The following is a 20154-nucleotide window of genomic DNA, read 5'->3' as shown; positions in this document are numbered from 1 at the left end:
TCAACATCATCACTTTGGCTCTAACAGTATCCATTTTCTAAGCAGAAAATATTTGATCACATATCTGTGCACTGAACTCATAGCTTTTCAATTATTTATACTTTAGGTATCCTTGAGTAATGGCAATGTGGAGGCTCTCAAAAGCCTGGCAGCCAAAAGTGGATGGGAGGTTACCAGTGCTGTGGAAAAGGTAGGAGGCATTCAGGTATACATACAACTCACTTCCTATCATGAATGAAAGTTGTCATGGTAGAGGTTGTTCTGCTACTTCTAATGCTGCTTTCAAGAAGGTAAAAGATGGAGATCAAGATGGCAGAGTACAAGGACACCGAGTCACCCTATGAACACATCAAAAATGCATCTATATGTGGAGCAATTCACAACACTGAAAACTAACTGGAGAGTGGCAGGAAGACTCTTATACAACAACTATGGCTATAAAGAAAGATCCACACAGAGTCAGGTAGGAAGAGAAAAAACGCCATCAGGTCAGGACCTGCGTCCCTAGGAGAGGACACCCCAGCCCTGAGTTCTCACCCTGAGAGAAGGAGTACCCTTAGCTGGTTTTAAAACCAGTGGGACTAACAGAAGGGCTGTATAAGAAACCTAAACTCTACTCTTAAAGGAATCAATGCTTCCTTATTCCTGGGAACAAGGCAAAGGATGCAGACTGAAACCTCCCACGGCTCTGCTCCACTGCAGTTCTCAACTAAGGCAAATAAAAATTCAGGACTGGAATAGGGAATTCTATCAAATATACAACAAAGAGGTAATACCTAGCATTCTCAAAATAAATTGAAGGGAACACTCCCAAATTCATTCTATAAGGCTATTGTTACTCTGACACCAAAATCAGACCAAGACACTCAAAAAAGAGAAAATTACAGGCCAGTATTTCTGATGAATATAAATGTAAAAATCCTCAACAAAATATTAGCAAGCTGAATCCAAAAATATATAAAAAAGGGATCATACATCAGGATTAAATGGGATTTATTCTAGGGATACAAAAATGGTTTAATATTTACAAATGAGTCAATGTGATATACCACATTAACAACAGGAAAGATAAAAATAATATGATCATCTCAATAAATGGATAAAAAGCATCTGACAAAATTCAGCATCCATTCGTGACAATAACTCTCATCCAAATTGGTATGAAAGGAACATATTTCAATATAATACAGATCATATATGATAAAATTAAAGCTAACATCATACTCAATAATAAAAAGGTAAAAGCTTTTCCTCTAAAGTCAGGAATAAGACACCATTTATTTAACCTACTATTGGAAATTCTAGCCACAGCAACTAGACAAGAAAAAGAAATAAAAGACATTCAAATTGGAAGGGAAGAAGTAAAACTATCTCTTGTTTCAGACATGATACTACATAAAGAAAACCCTAAGGTCTCCAACAAAGTAACTATTGGAACTAACAAATGAATTCAGGAAAAGTTGCAGTATACAAGACTAATATACAGATTACATTAATACAGATATAAGACTAATACTAATAATCTTTGCTGTACTCAAATAATGAACTATCAGAATGAAAAATCAAGAAAACAACCCATTAAAGTCACATAACAAAGAATAAAAAACCTAGAAATAAACTTAATTAAACAGGTGAAAAACATAGTCTCTGAAAACTATAAAACACTGAAAAATTTGATATAAAGAAATGGAAAAATACAGTGTTCATGGACTGGAAGAATTAATATTGTTAAAATGACCATACTATCAAAAATAATCTGCAGATTTAATACAAACGCTGCCCAAATACCCATGACATTTTTCAGAGAAATAGAACAAATAATCCTAAAATTTGTATGGAACCACAAAAGACCCCAAATAGCCAAATCAATCCTGAGAAGAAAAGAACAAAGTTGGAGATATCATACACCCTGCTTTCAGAATACATTACAAAGCTACAGTAATCAAAACAGTATGGTACTGGCACAAAAACAGACACATATAACAATGGGACAAAATAGTGAGCCCCCAAATAAACCCATGCATTCATGGTCAATTAATTTATGACAAGAGGGCAAGGAGATACAATTGCAAAAGTCTCTTCAATAAGTGGCACTGGGAAAACTGTGCAACTGTAGTAAAAGGATGAAATTAAAACATCTTCTCAAACTGTATGTAGGAGTAACCTCAGATTAAAGACCTAAGAGTGGAAACCATAAAACTCCTAGCAGAAAATACATTAAAATGAAATACTCTTTAACATAAATCATATCAATATTTTTTTGGATCTATCTTCTAAGCAAAGGAAACAGAAACAACAACAACAAAAAAAGGACCTAATTAAGCTTAAAAATTTTCGCACAGCAAGAGAAATCAACAAAATGAAAAAACAACCTGCTGAATGGAAGAAAATATTTGCAAATGATATAACCTATATGGGGTTAACCTCCAAAATACATAAACAGCTCACATATAAGAAATATAAGAAAACCAAACAACCCAATTAAAAAATTGGCAAAGACCTGAATAGATAGTTTTCCAAAGACATATAGATGGCTAACAGGCAAATAAAAAGATGCTCAACAATCCTAATCATCAGACATACAAATCAAAACCACAATGAGTTATCATTTTACACCTGTTAGAACGCCTATCATCAAAAAGACCACAAATAAATATTGGTGAAGATGCAGAGAAAAGGGAACCCTATTACACTGTTTGTGGAAATGTAGACTGGTACAACCACTATGGAAAACAGTATAGCAGTTCCTCAGAAAACTGAAAATACTGCAGAACAACCATATGATTCAGCAATTCTACTACTGGGTATGTAGTGCATAAATATACACTTATATATATATTCATATATAGTCATATACACAGGAGTGTAATCTATAAAAATATTAAATCACTATGTTATATACCTGAAACTAACAGAATATTATGAATGAACTATATTTCAATTTTTTAAAAGGTAAAAAAGTCTTTGGGGAAAATTTTTTTAAGAGTCAAGTATCTTTCCAGCTCTGTCTCTATTCCCCTACCTGGGCTAATCTAAGGGCCTTCAAATCACCCTACACATTCCTACCTCCAAGCTTAGTTCTCATATTCCATCTCTTTCTCCTTCTCTTCTCTATCTACCCCAGTCCTACCTGGTCTTCAAGACCTGGGACAAACGCTTCTCCATAAAGCCAGTCATCTCCTACTGAAGGAAATTACCACTTTAGGAACTCCTTTAACAATTACTTCTTTATGATTAACTTGTCAATTAATTATGCCTTATCTCATGACACTTACTCCATAGCCACATTGAGTTGATATTTGTCTTACACAGTAATTTTACAAATAGTCTCTTCCCTTAACTAGATTACAAACATCTTAAGAAAGCAGCCTTATCCTGACTTTTTTGTACCTCAGCACCTTTTACTATGCTTTTGCATGTCATCAAATTTAAATAAATGTGTATCATTTGAATTTCATCTACTTTCAGAGGTATATCAGGTGACCCTTTGAAGCTGATGCCCACACTAAACATAAGCTCTTTGAGGACCACTTTGTTCATCACTGTAGTCGCAGAACATAGCACTAGCTGGCGTTCAGGGGATGCTCGGTAATGCCGACACTTTGTCTTTGCTCACGTTTCAGTGCGTACTGTTTTTCATCATCATTGAAACAGTAGCCTCTAAAACAGGATTACCATGTGTTCTGGTTTTCCTGGGACAGTCCTGGTTGCCCCATCATAATTATTAACCATGCCCAGGTGTTCCAGTTTGAATAAATTACATGGCCACTCACCCTGAAACAGAAACAAATTCAGATACTACTTCCTTGTTTTCAACTCTGACTTTGACATCCTCCGCATGCTTTAGCTTTGGTTGTTTGCTTTTACTATGTCTTGGTGCTCACTTCTGAATCCTTTCAGGGTCTTCCTTATTTTCTTTGGATCCAGTTAGGTTTCCAACTATGCTTGGTTCAGTGATACACACAGGTTTAACATAACAAAGTTACTTGCTTCCATTTACCCTTTATAAAAGATGCCTCAAGACCTTGTTTTCTTTTATTAACATGAAATCTGTTTCTTGCATCATTGCTGGCATCTGAGTACTCACTGAGCAGCTTAGTAAAAAGACAAACTCATGTCTGGAATGAAGGATGAGAACATACTCAGTGAAGTCATATAAATTAAATTTTCAATTTTTTTGGAGTTTGGACCAAAAACCAACAACCTGAACAAATAAATGTGCATTTGCAAGTGTCTAAGGAGAGCCACCAATAATTAATTCTTAACTTTCTGTACAGTTACTTACTAGAGAACATTGTATAACTAAAGAAACATTCTTATGTTATCTCTGTTGAATTTGAAGCCCTCCTTTTTTTCAGATTATATTTATGATAAAAATCTAATTTTTTTATTTTTTGGGTTATCCTCTTCTCTCCCACTTTTTAAAGCTTTTATGCTTTTAACTCTCTTTACCCATTATGCTTTTAATTTCAAAATATAGCTTATTTTTTTCTGTTACCTTTCACCTGGAAAAATTTTCACAACTATTAAGAATTATACTTATTTTGGGTTTTAAAAATCTATACTTATTTTGATATAAATTTTGATAGATGGCAAAAGTCTAAAATTTCTGGTATTCATAATGAAAGTTGGGCAGTACTTACTGTTTTAATCCATATTTCATTTTCAAGGTATAGTGTTGGAATTAATAATAGCACTAATACAAGGAGCAAAAGATGAGCCCTCATCTTAAAGGAGCTTATATTAATAGTCTATCTTGAAAATATCTTAAAAGTACTTAGACTATCTTGAAAGCATCACACATACACATACCATAGCTGAAGGATAATTTTAAGGTAGTTTATAAACAAGAGTGAGATTTAGTATTTAAACTACAAAGGTCAGCTCTTAGGCAATTCAAAGTCAGGGAAGATAGTTGTTTAAAGACAACTTTGGAGAAGAGTCGATTCTTTCCTCCTTGAAGACGGTATAAGGATAAATTGCTGGAGGGGTAAAAGAGGCTTTTTAGGCAGTGAGTAGCTTGAGCCACATCTTGGTGGAAATTAGCATGGGTGAGAGATTGGCCTGATAGGAGTAGCTTTTTATTTAGGCAGTACCTGAGAGAGGACAGGAAGACAGAATGGCAAGAACCCTTGACACAGGACAAAACCCATAGGAAACAGACCAGAGGAGATCTATTCTCATTGAAGCTGGGGAGTGACTGGCTCCAGAGCTGCACCTGACCACGTCCCCTCCCCTTAGTCAGTGGGTAATCGACCTCCAAGGACTCGACCCTCTCCCCATACCTCTGTAAAAGCCAGTTTTGTCCTCCTTCCCACAATACAGTCTCAATAACATATCTGTCAACAGATAGTATAAAACTCTAAAACTGAGCTATTTCCACTTGTGCTATTTGTATAAGATCTAAACTCATTAAACAGAATCTTATTAGAATGAAAAAATATATCATTAATAAAACGTTACCAAGCTCCAGCAGATTTTGAACCTACTTTAAGCTTCATTTCATAGAATAAAATTTCATAGAATTGAAATTCATTCTCAAATGATAAAACATTTGAGATGATAAATGGAATGTAACCTGTATTCTTCTAAGCATGAAGGGGAACTCATTTTCTTGGAGAGTTGGTCTTGGAGAATTTTCTCACTAGGCAAAAGTTGGCTTTCCTAAAATAGTAGAGTTTAAAGAGAACCAACACCAACTGCTGCCTTTCCTTGTCTGCATCAATGTCATTGTCTCTGACAGCAGAATGTTAAGGACTTTCTGTTACTTTTACCTTTGGGGAAAGGATCAAAATGCCATCCATTCATCCAATACTGTAGTTGACACTGGCTAAGTCTAGTGAGCTCTGTAAGGGCAGAATTTAATGATGGCTACTTAGTGTGAAGTTTGTTATGTCTCCAGGACAGGAAGCAGCAGCATGTGTCTCCAACCTGGAGAGCAGCTTCCTGAAGTGCTGTGATAGTTTTCTCAGGCTGCCAAAACAGTACCAGAGTGAGTGTCTCACAGTTATGGGAGCTAGAAGTCTGTGATCAAGGTATAGGTCATGCTGGTTCCTTCTGTGGGGAGTGAGCAAGATCTATTGCAGGTCTCTCCCCTAGCTTACAGCACTCTGCTGAAATCTTCAGCATTCCTTGGATAGTTGATGCATTACTTGACCTCTGCCTTCATCTTCATATGGGGTTCTCCCAGTGTGTGTGTACATGTATTTGCCCACAGTGCCCCTTTATATAAGGGCACCAGTCACTGGACTAGGGGCCCATACTACTGCAGTAGAACCTCTTTTAACTTATTACACCTGCAATGACCCTATTTCCAAATAAGGTCACATTCTGGGCTACTGGGGGTTAGGACTTTAACATATGAATGGGGGGGTGGGACACAATTCAACCCTTAAAAAGTACTCAGCCCACTGTTACATCTCACTCTACCCTGGTTTCACCAAGGTTGACTGTGGTTGCCCCAAGGCCAGAATCTGACTGAGGTGGTGGAATTCACTCTGGCCACCTTTTCTTACTCCTCTGAGACTGTAGAGCCCCAACAGGCAGGCTAAGAGCCACATGGACACCAGGATCAATGAACCTCCCGCTATTTCTGCAGTATAGGGGGCAAAAGTAGGTAGGTCTAGGCTGGGCTGAGTCTCAGCCTTCAACTTAGAGCTGCACTCATGGTTCTCTTTCTGTCTGACAAGTGCCCACAACCTACGTCATGCCCTCCTTTGCAGGCTTGGTGCTGAGGTCAGCTGGCGAGGTGAAATGGCACAAGCAAATAGCCACCTCTTACCCTGCTAAGCTGCTTCTAGTCGGTGTCTCACTTCTTCATTCTCTTCTTAAAAGATATTTGGGTTTAAATAAAGGTTTTCTCCCTCCCAGCCTGATTTTTCCATCTGCTTGATTCCTGCAGTGAAGTCTCAACCCTGTTTGTCTGTCTTCTCATTGCTTGTTGCCATGGGAATGATTATAAGATGGCAAATTTCAACACTACCTTCAAAGCACCCTGAAAGAGATGGAGTAAATGGGCAGGATAGAAATGTGCTCTTAGCTGAACATATATCTCTGATTATTGATGAAAACACAGTAGAGGCAAAGTTCAGAGTAACAAAGGGTACATTAATATTTAAGTGTAAGTCAAATGAGTCCCCAAGACAAGCTTTCTCTTCTCTAAGGAACAGTAAGCACTAGACACTCAGGAACTGACCTTGTGACCCTTGTGATTCACAAAAAAACAAAAAACAAAAAAAGAATGCTTTGTGCTGAAGGAACAATATGCTTCAGCACTCCTGTGGAGAGGTTGAGTTGGATCTAGAGGTGTTGGCTTACTTCCTGAATCCCCTCAGCCCAAATGAAGGCACACCTGACATCCTGGGAATGCTAGGCTGCAGCGTTGGCTCCAAGGTGTTATGGGGAAAGGAAGCGCTGACTTGCCTGGAAGTCTGGTGATATTTTTTGTCATTCCTGGATAGAGGCAAGGAAATATCACAAAGAGATAAATAGGGAAAGAGATAAAGCTCTTTCTTTTTCATGAGAAAAACTACTGCCCAATAATTAAATAACCTACCCTCAAGTAGCATGATGTGTAGATGACACAGGAGTATAGCATCCTGGTCTGAGTTCTAGACATCCAAATGTTCAAAGTGAAGTTTGCATCATTGGCTTCACAATTATCCAGGTGCTAAGATGCTTTAGCTTGTGCAATCCTGCTGTGGTCTTAATGTAAAAATATCCATTTTCCTTTTGTAATTTATTTTTTTGGTTATTTTATTTTAGATAAAAATATATACTCTGGAAGAACATGATAGTTTATCTGTTTGGGTTGAAAAGCATGTGAAAAGACCGGCATACTTGGTTTATCATCTCTTGTCCAACTTTACCAAGCGACCTTTGTGGGACCCCCACTACATGTAAGAATACATTTATAATACTTTCTTATTCCACCTTGACATCATGTAAAAATGACCCCACACCGCAGTCCATCTCCATCGCCCAATGTATGACCCACTGTTTTAACTGAAGAGTATTTGCTATAGCACAGTATCAGGAGCTGTTGGAGAGGCACAAAAATTATTCTGATCATCTAGTTTTCATCTATATTTACTTGACATGCTTTTCCCACATCTATTGTAATCCTACCAGTAACTCTTCAAGGTTGATATTATTCCCACTTAACGGGAGAGAGGACCCAAGACTCGCCAAGACTACACAGACAGTAAAGCAATGGGACCTCATTTGGAACCCAGGTCTGTCAGGCTCTAAATTCCCACACTCTTGTACTTTAAGACACAGTCTCATGAGGAAGTGAGACTTCCTCTTGCAGAAGTGATTATCAATTACTCTTGAGGAACTGATTATCAAATTGTACCTTCCACTCTTGATCTTTACTTGGTGGCCCTTCTTATTCTGGGAAACAGCACTCCCTGGTGAGAAGCTGGGAGAAGCAGCTGTGTAAGTAGACTCCTTCCTGCCTTCCCTGTCTGATCAGGGCCCACTGATATCAACCTACATCTCGTTACTTCCTGTTTCCCACATCCCTAGTCCAACCTTCTCCACTCTCCCTCCTTTCCTGGAATGCACGGCTGTGCACCTGGTCAACTCTACTGTCAGGGTGACACTCCCTTCTCCAAGGAGTTCCAGTTCCTGGGTTGCAGGGCTCAGGCCTTAGGGACACCTTGCTTTACGGAAAGAACTGGCAAGATGGGCTTCCTATTATATTCAGCATTATTAATACCATTTACTTCCTAATTTGGAATAGGTAGAAATTCATCTCTTAAATGTCTAAATCTCACTATGATTAATAGCCCATAACAGACAATTTAATACCACTAAAGTGAAACAATGGAAACAGTGTCAGACTTTATTTTTGGGGGCTCTAAAATCACTGCAGATGGTGACTGCAGCCGTGAAATTAAAAGACGCTTACTCCTTGGAAGGAAAGTTATGACCAACCTAGATAGCATATTCAAAAGCAGAGACATTACTTTGCCAACAAAGGTTCGTCTAGTCAAGGCTATGGTTTTTCCAGTGGTCATGTATGGACGTGAGAGTTGGACTGTAAAGAAGGCTGAGTGCCGAAGAATTGATGCTTTTGAACTGTGGTGTTGGAGAAGACTCTTGAGAGCCCCTTGGACTGCAAGGAGATCCAACCAGTCCATTCTGAAGATCAGCCCTGGGATTTCTTTGGAAGGAATGATGCTAAAACTGAAACTCCAGTACTTTGGCCACCTCATGCAAAGAGTTGACTCATTGGAAAAGACTCTGATGCTGGGAGGGATTGGGGGCAGGAGGAGAAGGGGACAGCGGAGGATGAGATGGCTGGATGGCATCACTGACTCGATGAACGTGAGTCTGAGTGAACTCCGGGAGTTGGTGATGGACAGGGAAGCCTGGCGTGCTACAATTCATGGGGTTGCAAAGAGTCGGACACAACTGAGCAACTGAACTGAACTGAACTGAACTGAAAGTAACTGAACTGAACTGAAAGTAAAACAACTCTAGGCTTATGTGTTATATTCACATAGATGCCAGAAGGATGCATCCTAGTTAATGTTATCGTTAGAAAACACTTCATGAGAAGAGAAACACTTCACAATTTTCTTGCATCAGTATCTGTAGATATAAGTACAAAGTTTTCAGCAAGAATAATGCCTAACCTTTGCTGCTCTTTCAAATGTTTCTCTCCACTATTTTCTACATCACCTGACATTCCAGGTGAATGAATAGAGGAATGAATGAATGAATTCCAATTCCATTAACTTTTTTTCTGCATCTGTCTGATTCCGGTACTGTGCTAGGTATTTTCATTTGATCCTATGCCCATAGGTATTATTATCTACATATTACCTATACAATACACCATAGGTATTATTATCTACATTTTATGGATGAAAAAAAAAAGTGACTTGCCTAACACAACACAGCTACTCTAGGACTCAAAGGCAAGTTGTTTGACTCCAAGCTTAGTGCTTTCCCAATATACCATATTCCTTTACCTCAGAGTCCCACAAAGGATTGTCCATAAAGTTTGCTAGTCTTCAAAATATTAAATTGATTAATTAAATTAATTGATTAATATTAATTGATCCTAGAGAAAAATAATGTTCTGGAAAAAAGAAAAGTGCCTTTCTCTGCAGTGTTGAAGGCAGTGACCTTAGCGTCAGATGGTCAGCATTCTATCACAGGCAGAAGTATTCCTCCTGGCCAAACAACTCTAAAGACAGACTTTAAGAAATGATGCTGGCTTTGAGGAGTTGGTTATGTGAACAGAAGGGTGAATACAGACACCAATAATGAAGTTACCCAAACAAACAAAAGAAAGGCATGCCTTATTCTACCAGGTAGAAAAGTGTAGACTTTCTGTCACTGTTCTGTTTACCTAGGTCCTGTGAAGTCATAGACTGCGTAAATGAAGATGATCAGATATATTATATCACTTGTCCTGTGGTGAATAATGACAAACCCAAAGACTTGGTAGTACTTGTTTCACGAAGAAGGCCGCTTGAAGATGGGTGAGTATTTGTAACTCAAGTGTTAAAGCAAGGTCTTATAGTATAAAGTAGAAAGTAAAAGTTGATACGAAAATAAGGAAGTCAATGGAATAATCATTTCTGGTCTTGAATGATGTTCATATAAATTTTTTTCTAGATGAGGCTTTACTTATCATTTAAAAAAAACTATTTAAGTGCCAGCCATGCGCAAAGCATCATGGAGGACTCCTAAAGCAGTTCCCTTTCCTTTTATTCTGTGCACATGTAAAACTGATATTTAGCCAAGCTTTGAAGCAGTCTATTACTGCTAAAAATGCAATGAGAGCCAAATAAAACACTAGAAGTTGGTTTTGGTTCAGAATTTACAAAGGCTCTACTGTGCTACACACCCAAAATGGCTAGCTTTCAATCAGTGTGTCTGTTCAGGCTTCTCCATGGGCACTGGACTTCTCAGAGAATAAGCTCTAAGGAGAAGGGTCCCAAGAGTAAGTGTTCAGAGGGATAAGAAATGGAAGCTTCCAGGGTGGTTATGGTTTACCTCTAGAACTGGTCAGCATTATTGCTGATGTCAAAACAGGCCTATAGAAAAATCCCGCCCACATAGGATTAATACACATAGATGTTCAGTGTATTATCATCTGCTATGGCAAAAGATATTAGAAATAAACTGAAGCTTTCTCTTATAAATTATAGTAGAACCACACTATACCAGAATACTATGAAAGTGAAAGTGAAATCGCTCAGTCGTGTCCGATTCTTTGCAACCCATGGACTGTAGCCCACCAAGCTCCTCTGTCCATGGGATTCTCCAGGCAAGAATATTGGAGTGGGTTGCCATTTCCTTCTCCAGGGGATCTTCCCGACCCAGGGATCGAACCCAGGTCTCCCACATTGCAGGCAGACGCTTTAACCTCTGTGCCACCAAGGAAGACCCAGAATATTATACCAGCATTAAAAAGGATGAAGTAGTTATGCTGCTGCTGCTGCTAAGTCGCTTCAGTCGTGTCCAACCCTGTGCGACCCCACAGACAGCAGCCCACCAGGCTCCCCCATCCCTGGGATTCTCCAGGCAAGAACACTGGAGTAGGTTGCCATTTCCTTCTCCAGTGCATGAAAGTGGAAAGTGAAAGTGAAGTCGCTCAATTGTGTCCGACTCTTAGCGACCCCATGGACTGCAGCCTACCAGGCTCCACCATCCATGGGATTTTCCAGGCAACAGTACTGGAGTGGGGTGAAGTAGTTATAGAGGTATTGATATAGGAAACACCTCTAAAGATTTATCACTACATGAAAAATCAAATTATAGACCAATATTTGTAAAATGGTTATATTTATGAATATAAACATATGAATATGAAAATATGAAAAAACATATTCATATTTGAAAATATGAATATGCCCATTTGCTTACATAAATGTTATTTATTTATAAAAAGATCTGGAGGGTCACAATAAAATGTTAATTTTATTGGTGGTCCTCTTGGTTAAGGTAGACTGAAGGATGACTTCTGTTTTCTAATGTACAGGGTTCCTATTGTTTGAAGGTTCTTTAATACAATGGTATTATTTTTTCCATTAAAAAAGTGGACGAGACTGAAATAACAACCCATTAGAGCATACACACACACAAGTTTGGAGTCTGACTACAGCTCTGCAGAGTTATGCAAAGCATACGTAATTTTTAGGCAGAAAATATTTATGGCCCTTATTACTATTTCCTATACTTGAATTTAGCCATAGAGAATGTTTTTTATGCATATCACTCATGTAAAATATCTGGGTCTTCATAGTTTTACTTCTACTATATAAACGAGTTGCATTAACTGTAGGAATTTACTTTTCTTCACCATTTGCTGTTTCATTCACTGTTCTTCATTTCTCTCAAGAGCTTGGAAAATGTCCTTTTGTCTTTCAGTCACACTTACGTGGTGGCAGTGAGGTCGGTTATTCTGCCGTCAGTCCCACCTTCTCCACAGTATGTCAGAAGTGAAATCGAATGTGCTGGATTTCTTATCCATGCTACTGACAGCAGTTCGTGTACCGTAAGTTCGATGAAATGTGCACATTAATTTTCTCCTACAGATGCAGAGAAACCGTTTACCTGGATTTGCTAAATTAACTGTAATTCTGTAATGTGTATCCACCCACACCCACCAGGGAATCCTCAGGTCACCCTTTCAGATCCATTTCCAAGGGACTGGGGTCATAGCCTCCCCTACACCAAAAAGACTGATATGCTTGCTTGAAAAAGCTCCAGTGAATAAGAAATTAAAATTGTTTTGTTTCACTTTGTTTTCTTGAAACAGGTATCTTACTTTAACCAGATTTCTGCTAGCATCCTTCCTTACTTTGCTGGAAACCTTGGTGGCTGGTCAAAATCTATCGAAGAGACAGCAGCCTCCTGTATACAGTTCATAGAGAGTGCTACTGATGATGGGCTGATAAGCATACTTTAAATCATCTGTCATTTTATTTCCCACTTGCAATTCCAAACTCCCTTAGTCCTGACACTTGACAAGTTTCTCGGCCACAAATAATTTCGTATCAGTCTAAGAATAATGCAGTTGTGAAGAGGTTAAAAAACAAAATGCGTCCCAAGTCAAATACCAGTGATTTGGGTTAACATTAAAAGAGCTTTAAGACTCTGTTTTAGATCATCTGTGGCTCTGCTACCTTCCAGAGGCACAGGCAATGGAAAATTTCTCATAATCAATATTGTGTGTTCTATAAAATGGTGAAAGTTTGGTTAAAACAATCAAAACATTTTTAGGCTAGAGGGGTGAAACATATTCTGTTTGAAATTTTATAAAATGTTATAAAATCCGAAATGATATGTTGGCTAGGTGATTAGTAGTATGGGGTTGTTCCATGTACAGCAGGTATGAGTGTGTCAGAAGCACCTGACAAGATGTATTACATGTTTTAGAGCTTTAAATTAGGAAGACATTAAAACATAATGGAATCCAATCAATTTTAGTAATAGGAACTACTTTCCTGGTGTCATTTAACATATATCAAGGTAGCTGACCCATTTAGTATCTATTGCTATATACACTCACAAAGTACCTGCAAAATGTGATATTGTAGAGAAAGAATGACCTGAGCTCTTCTTTCATAATCATTACATTAGAACTTTATTCCCTAGACTTTACATTTATTATTTTACTCTGTGATTTGTCTTGACTCATAAGACAAACCAGCATACATCAAGTTAACCTCCTCTACGGGACAACTTCTAAAATTTGAAGGGATTCTACATTAGAGTTTAGAGCACTTAAGAGATTAGATACATCTTGCTTTAGTTTGTCAAATCTTTACCTCTGTCCAGACCTGGTTGTAATTATTTTTATTAATCTGTGCCAACAGGTTTTCATTTATATGAATTTTGGCCTATGTCCCAATCTTATGAATTAACATTTAAATACAATAAGAAGAGTGGACAGGCAGATTTAAATGCTTATACATTACATTCCAAAAGCAGATTTTTTAAGAATATTTTTAGATTTTAAAAAATGTTTAAAAATGAGTAGTAAAGAGGGCTACAGTACACTAAAGTTTTGTATGCTAAAATTTCAGCCCTCTTCTACAACTGAAATGCTTTTAACTTTTGTCTTTCATACATCTCTGAATTTGTATTGTTTTTTTTTTTGAAACTTTTTTCTGAATCAAAGAATAGAGTAACTTTGGCTGGATTACTTTTAGATACAAAGATGTTGCCCACTCTAACTTATAACACAGGCACAGTCCATACCAGCACTGTCCAATATGGTAGCCACTAACCACATGAGACCATTTAAATTCATTAAATTTTCAAATAAAATTTAAACATCAGCTACACTAGCCTCATTTTAATATTATTAGTCACATGACATTATCAGGTCATCATGGCCTAATCCGAACTGCTCACTTTCAGACTACTGGACTAAAGATTCTTTAAGAGGGCATGACACTGGAAAAGACAGCAATGCATTCAGGCTTTACCTAGGGGATCTCAAAAAGTTTAAAACCTATTGCCTGAAACCATGACACAACTGACTAAGGCATTACTATTGTAAAATTCAACAATAGCCCTTACGTTTATATTTCCTTTTTTAATGGAAATTTGTTTGATTGCTCTTTCACTCATTCAATAAATATTAAGAACCTACTCTGTATGAGACACTTTTGGGCACTGTGGGTTCACCAAGTAACAGAAGGCTACTGATCGCATCATAATAAAGTACATAAATAATATAGGATATTTGGTGGCTCAGATGATAAAGAATCTGCCCAAAATGCAGGAGACCTGGGTTTGATCCCTGGGCTGGGAAGAAGCCCTGGAGAAGGGAATGCAAACCACTCCAGTATTCTTGCCTGGAGAATTCCATGGACAAAGGAGCCTGGTGGTCCTGGGATCACAAAGAGTCAGACACGACTGAGCAACTAACACTTTCACTTTACTTTTCAGGAGATAAGTGTTAAATGGAAAAATAAAGCAGGGTAAATGATGTGCATGCTGGGGAGGTGTTGGAGGTGGCATATTTTAAACAGGGTGGTCACTTGCCAGAAGCAGCAGGAAAATGCTTCTACAGCTTCTGGCCTCCCTCCCCTGGGCTGAGAGGCCAGCGCTTGCGGCTCAGTGCAGAGGCCGGGGTTCCCCAGCCCCACTGAGTGTGTCCTTTGCAGGTGGGGCTGCAGAGCCTCCCCCACCCTCCTTACCTCTGCCACCCTCACTCCAGCTGCGCCAGGGCTGGAGGGGCCTGGTGAGGGCTTCCAGGAGTTGCCCTCATACCTGAGAATGCAGGAATGTGGACTAGGGGGTCAGAAGTCTGAAGCTTCCCATCTACTCCTTACGGACACTGCAAGTTAAAGATGTAAAATTTAATAACATTTTTCTGGCCATGAGACATGACTTTTAAACAACAAGGAGGTGTGTGGGGGGGGTGGGTGTTTCACATTGAAAGTAAATATTCTATATAATGAACACAGAAATATACACATCCAGGATTTGGGCTTTGGTTATTGATGGCCTGATAGATTATTTAGGAATAATAAAGAAAACATTAAGAAAAAAATAAAAATTAAAAAAAAATAGGGTGGTCAGAGTAGGCGCTACTGCGGGACATTTGAGTGAAGATCTGGAGGCAGAGAGGGACTGACCCATGAGGATTTCTGGATGTAGCATGTTTCCTATAGAATGACTGGCCCATGCAAAGTCTTTGAGATGGGAATGTTTCTGGCATATTCCAGGGAAAGCAGATGCTGGAGAGGCTGGAATAGAGTGAAATGTAATTAAAAACAGATGACTTGAGTACAATCTTCCTCAGCTTTCTTTAGTGCCCTGGCTTTAAGCAAACATGATTGATCCAAGGGTAAGCAGTGAAGCTGGTTCATCAGCAGCCATCCTCAAGCCCCTGGAGACTTAAGGACAGAGGGAACATAAAAATGTAGTCAGACTTACTTTCTCCTTTGGAGTGCTAAAATATCCTCCAGGAACACTTGAGATTTCATGCCCTTCTTGATGGTAAGGGTTTTCAAGTGCTTCTAACAGGACTGAAAGCTTTTTGATTAAGAAAGGAAACTCTTCCCTATTAATTCTTCCTGGTTTTAATGCAACAGAGTTTCTGATCTATATTCAGTTTTTCTATCATAAAGAATTCTAGAGGAAAAAAATGTGAAAACTGATCTGTATACTTTAGAATATATCTACCCTTATATGCAAATACCACTGCTGCTGCTGCTGCTAAGTCGCTTCAGTCATGTCCCACTCTTCCTGACCCCATGGACTGGAGCCCACCAGGCTCCTCCGTCCATGGGATTTTCCAGGCAAGAGTACTGAAGTGGGGTGCCATTGCCTTCTCCGGCAAATACCACTAGGAAATAATGAATAATTTTAATAAAAATCTAAAGAAATCCAGTGTATTCTTATATATACCCACCATGTGGTTTTATTCATATTTTTTATTGCAAATTTCAAACCTTGGAAATTTTTATTGGTCTATTTGTAGGAGTAGTTTTGAAAATATGTGTTGAAAATGTATATGTTAAGGAATAACTTTAATAGTTTGGAATAAATTATTAAGATGTAAACTATGAAGTTTGCTCATGATTCATTTTGCCCATTTGAAAGTAGTTTAACTACTGAAATCAGACAATTCACCATGGCCCCAGAGGAGTCCTGCATGTTCTCGCTCAGTGTGCCAAACTGCAAGACTTATCTACTGGCAATATGCTAGTCCCACAGGCAATTCAGTAGGTCATGGTGACCACAGCCTGACTTCAGCGTATGGCTCACTCTCAGGGTGCAGAAGACTGGCTTGTGTGCTGTGTGCTACAATTTTTGCCAGTTGCTCAGAGTGCTGGCCCCGTGTTCATCAGCTGTGACACAAACCCACCATGTCCACAGCATCCAGCTGGGCCCATCATGTCACCCTGGGGACTAAGGGAAAATGGAAGCAACACAAATAAGCTGACACTCATGATATGCTGTTTGCTGTGTCATGAGTAATAATGTCCTTTGTCCCTGAACCAGGATTCTCATGCCTTCTATTGACATCCATGAAACTGTAACAGACTAATCTCAGACCCTTCATAATTCTTGATAGTAACCCACCTCCAAAAGTCAGAAAAGTGAAAGTCGTTCAATTTGTGCCTGATTCTTTGCCACCCCATGGACTACACAGTCCATGGAATTCTCCAGGCCAGAATACTGGAGTGGGTTGCCTTTCCCTTCTCCAGGGAATCTTCCCAACCGAGGGACAGAACCCAGGTCTCCCACATGGCAGGCGGATTCTTTACCAGCTGAGCCACAAGGGAAGCCCAAAAGTCAGAAAAATATTATAAAATGCCTCTCTCATTGTACACTTGCAAGTATATAAAGTACCATATAAAAATTGCACATTTGATGCCATTTTTTCCTTCCTCATTTTGTGACATTTTTAGGGACACTTGAAAACAGGTTCAAAATTATATTTCTATCATTCCCACAGCTCATTATCCCTCTCCATGTCCCCCCCTCTTTCCTTATCTGGCTTAGAGTCTGTGGTTATCATTAATCTCACTCCCTGTACCTTTTCATTTGGCTTGTCTGGCAAATTCAAAACTGTGGTTGAATTAAAGTATTTGTAAAACCTCAACCCTGCACTGAGCACCTGAAAACTGTGGACTGGTCTCACTTGAGATCTATGACCACGAATTTCAAAAGGGCTCTGATAACCCTACTACGTTTCCTATAAGCTTGCTGTTTCACACTGCCCTCCTTTCCTTCAAGTTTTTCATGTGTCTTACTCTTTTGCAGTTAATAAACTTTAGAAAATACTTCACTGAGTATAATACAAACTCTTAGCCAGGAGCCATCTCATTTCCCCCTCTATGCACCTTCCATTCTTTGCCATCCTTCCTATCATAATAAATGAAACATCTCTACCCCCAGTCAATCCTAAAGGAAATCAACCCTGAATATTCACTGGATGGACTGATGCTGAAGCTAAGCTCCAATATTTTGGCCACCTGATGGCCACCTGACTCTGATGCTGGGCAAGATTGAAGGCAGGAGGAGAAGGGGATGACAGAGGATGAGATGGTTGCATGGCATCACTGACTCAATGGACATGAGGTTGAACAAACTTGGGAAGATGATGAAGGACAGGGAAGCCTGGCATGCTGCAGTCCATGGGGTCATGAAGAGTCAGACATGACTCAGCAACTGAACAACCACCACCCCTAGCAAAGAACTCTTTCTCTAACCTTCTCCAAGGCTTCACTCCTTCAATTCTCTTTTTTCTCTATTTCGGAAGTCTTTCCTGGATTATTATCATAACCACTATTATCTCTTATCTTAAAGCAAACAACACTTCATCTGATCCTACTTCCTAAAGGCCACCCATCTTTACTCCAATTATCTATAAATGTGGCCTTCACACCCTTATTTCATTCAATGAATCATACTTCTCCCTCCACTACTCTGCAGACCTCTCTCATTGCCACAACTAATGGCAACAACAAAACTGACTAGTTCCTTCTTTTTGCAACATTTTCTCCTCTTGCCTTCCATGATGTCACTCTTGGATTTCCTCCTCCATCACACTTTTAAAGCCTCCTCTTGTGGTTCCTCCTCCTCCACCAGACACCCAGGGCTCCATCTTGGTCTCTTCTCCTCTATCTCTATTCCTCATTGAGTCCACCCAGTCGCTGGGTCTTAAAAGGTATCTACTTGCCAATAACTCCCAAATCTACGTCTTAAGCCCTAAACTCTCCTGAACTCCACATCTGTATATCTAACTACTTAGTTGACATTTCCACTAAGATAATAGTCATCTCAAAATCAACGCTTCCAGAACAGATCCCTTAATTCTGCCACCTTTCCCTTCATAAATCCTTCCTTCAGGAAATCTTATCAACTCTATGTGAAAAATATAATCAGAACCTGATTCCTTCTAATCAACTCTATAACCCTAATTCAAAACATCGTCTTCTATCATCTGAAATATAACCTGTTTCTATTCCTATTCCTCCCTTCGCTCTTAACTCAGCAATCAGATCGTGTCACATTTCCTTTCAAACCTGTAAAAAATTTTGCATATCACAGAGTAAAAGCCAAAGATTTATAACACTCTGGGGTATGATATGGTATATTCAATTATTTTTCAAAAATATTCACTCCCTTGCCACCATCCCCAGCTCTGCCAATGGAGTGCACTATTCCACCTCTTCATCAACAGACATGATGCGATCAAAGTCTTGAAGATGTTTTTGCAAGTGGACCTGCCCTCTTACATCTTTGTCATGAGAAAAACAGGTCAGGACTAGTCTGCTGGTCCCAGGAAAAGGAAGAGAGATACAAGAAATAGAGCTGCTTCATCTGAGCCTAGTTTAGATCAGCTGACCCCAAACCAGGCTTCTTATGGATATAAGCAAGCCCCACTGAGATTAGCAGAGCTGTCCAGTTAAGCCCAGCCTAGAAATTAAAAGACACTTACTCCTTGGAAGGAAAATTATGACCAACCTAGACAGCATATTCAAAAGCAGAGACATTACTTTGCTAACAAAGGTCCATCTAGTCAAGGCTATGGTTTTTCCAGTGGTCATGTATGGATGTGAGAGTTGGGACTATAAAGAAAGCTGAGCGCAGAAGAATTGATGCTTTTGAACTGTGGTGTTAGAGAAGACTCTTGAGAGTCCTGTGGACTGCAAGGAGATCCAACCAATCCATCCTAAAGGAGATCAGTCCTGGGTGTTCATTGGAAGGACTGATGTTGAAGCTGAAAACTCCAATACTTTGGTCATCTGACACGAAGAGCTGACTCATTGGAAAAGACCCTGATGCTGGGAAAGATTGACGGCAGGAGAAGGGGACAACAGAGGACAAGATGGTTGGATGGCATCACTGACTCGATGGACATGGGTTTGGGTGGACTCCGGGAGTTGGTGATGGACAGAGAGGCCCAGCGTGCTGCAGTTCAGGGTTCGCAGAGTTGGACATGACTAAGCAACTGAACTGAACTGAGATCTGACTCACAGGCATGAGCTAAATAAGCACTGTTACCATATGCTTCTGATTTTGGTGGTTATGTAGCAGAAACTGGTAGTTTGTAAGATGTGACCCCTGTTAACTGTCTGATCTGTACTACCTTATCCCCAACTCTTTTTCCAACCACACTGGCCTCTTTGCTAGTTTTCAACTACAACAAGCAGGCTC

The 20154-nt window shown here is 39.3% G+C and overlaps 1 protein-coding gene across 1 annotated transcript in view; it reads left to right on the top strand.

The window, feature by feature from the left end:
• The window catches only part of ACOT12 (acyl-CoA thioesterase 12), a 41394-nt gene extending 27246 nt beyond the window's left edge, over positions 1–14148 (top strand). The window contains exons 11-15 of the mRNA XM_061424306.1: positions 107–190; positions 7765–7898; positions 10371–10499; positions 12394–12520; positions 12785–14148. Of these exons, the coding sequence (XP_061280290.1) occupies positions 107–190; positions 7765–7898; positions 10371–10499; positions 12394–12520; positions 12785–12934 (624 nt within the window). The 3' untranslated portion in view covers positions 12935–14148. The remainder of the gene's footprint in view (positions 1–106; positions 191–7764; positions 7899–10370; positions 10500–12393; positions 12521–12784) is intronic.
• Positions 14149–20154: the final 6006 nt, after the last annotated feature.

This window comes from Bos javanicus, chromosome 7, assembly GCF_032452875.1.
Source record: "Bos javanicus breed banteng chromosome 7, ARS-OSU_banteng_1.0, whole genome shotgun sequence".
NCBI lineage: Eukaryota > Metazoa > Chordata > Mammalia > Artiodactyla > Bovidae > Bos > Bos javanicus.
Note: the sequence above shows the minus strand (reverse complement) of the source record. Positions and strands in the feature narration are given on the sequence as shown.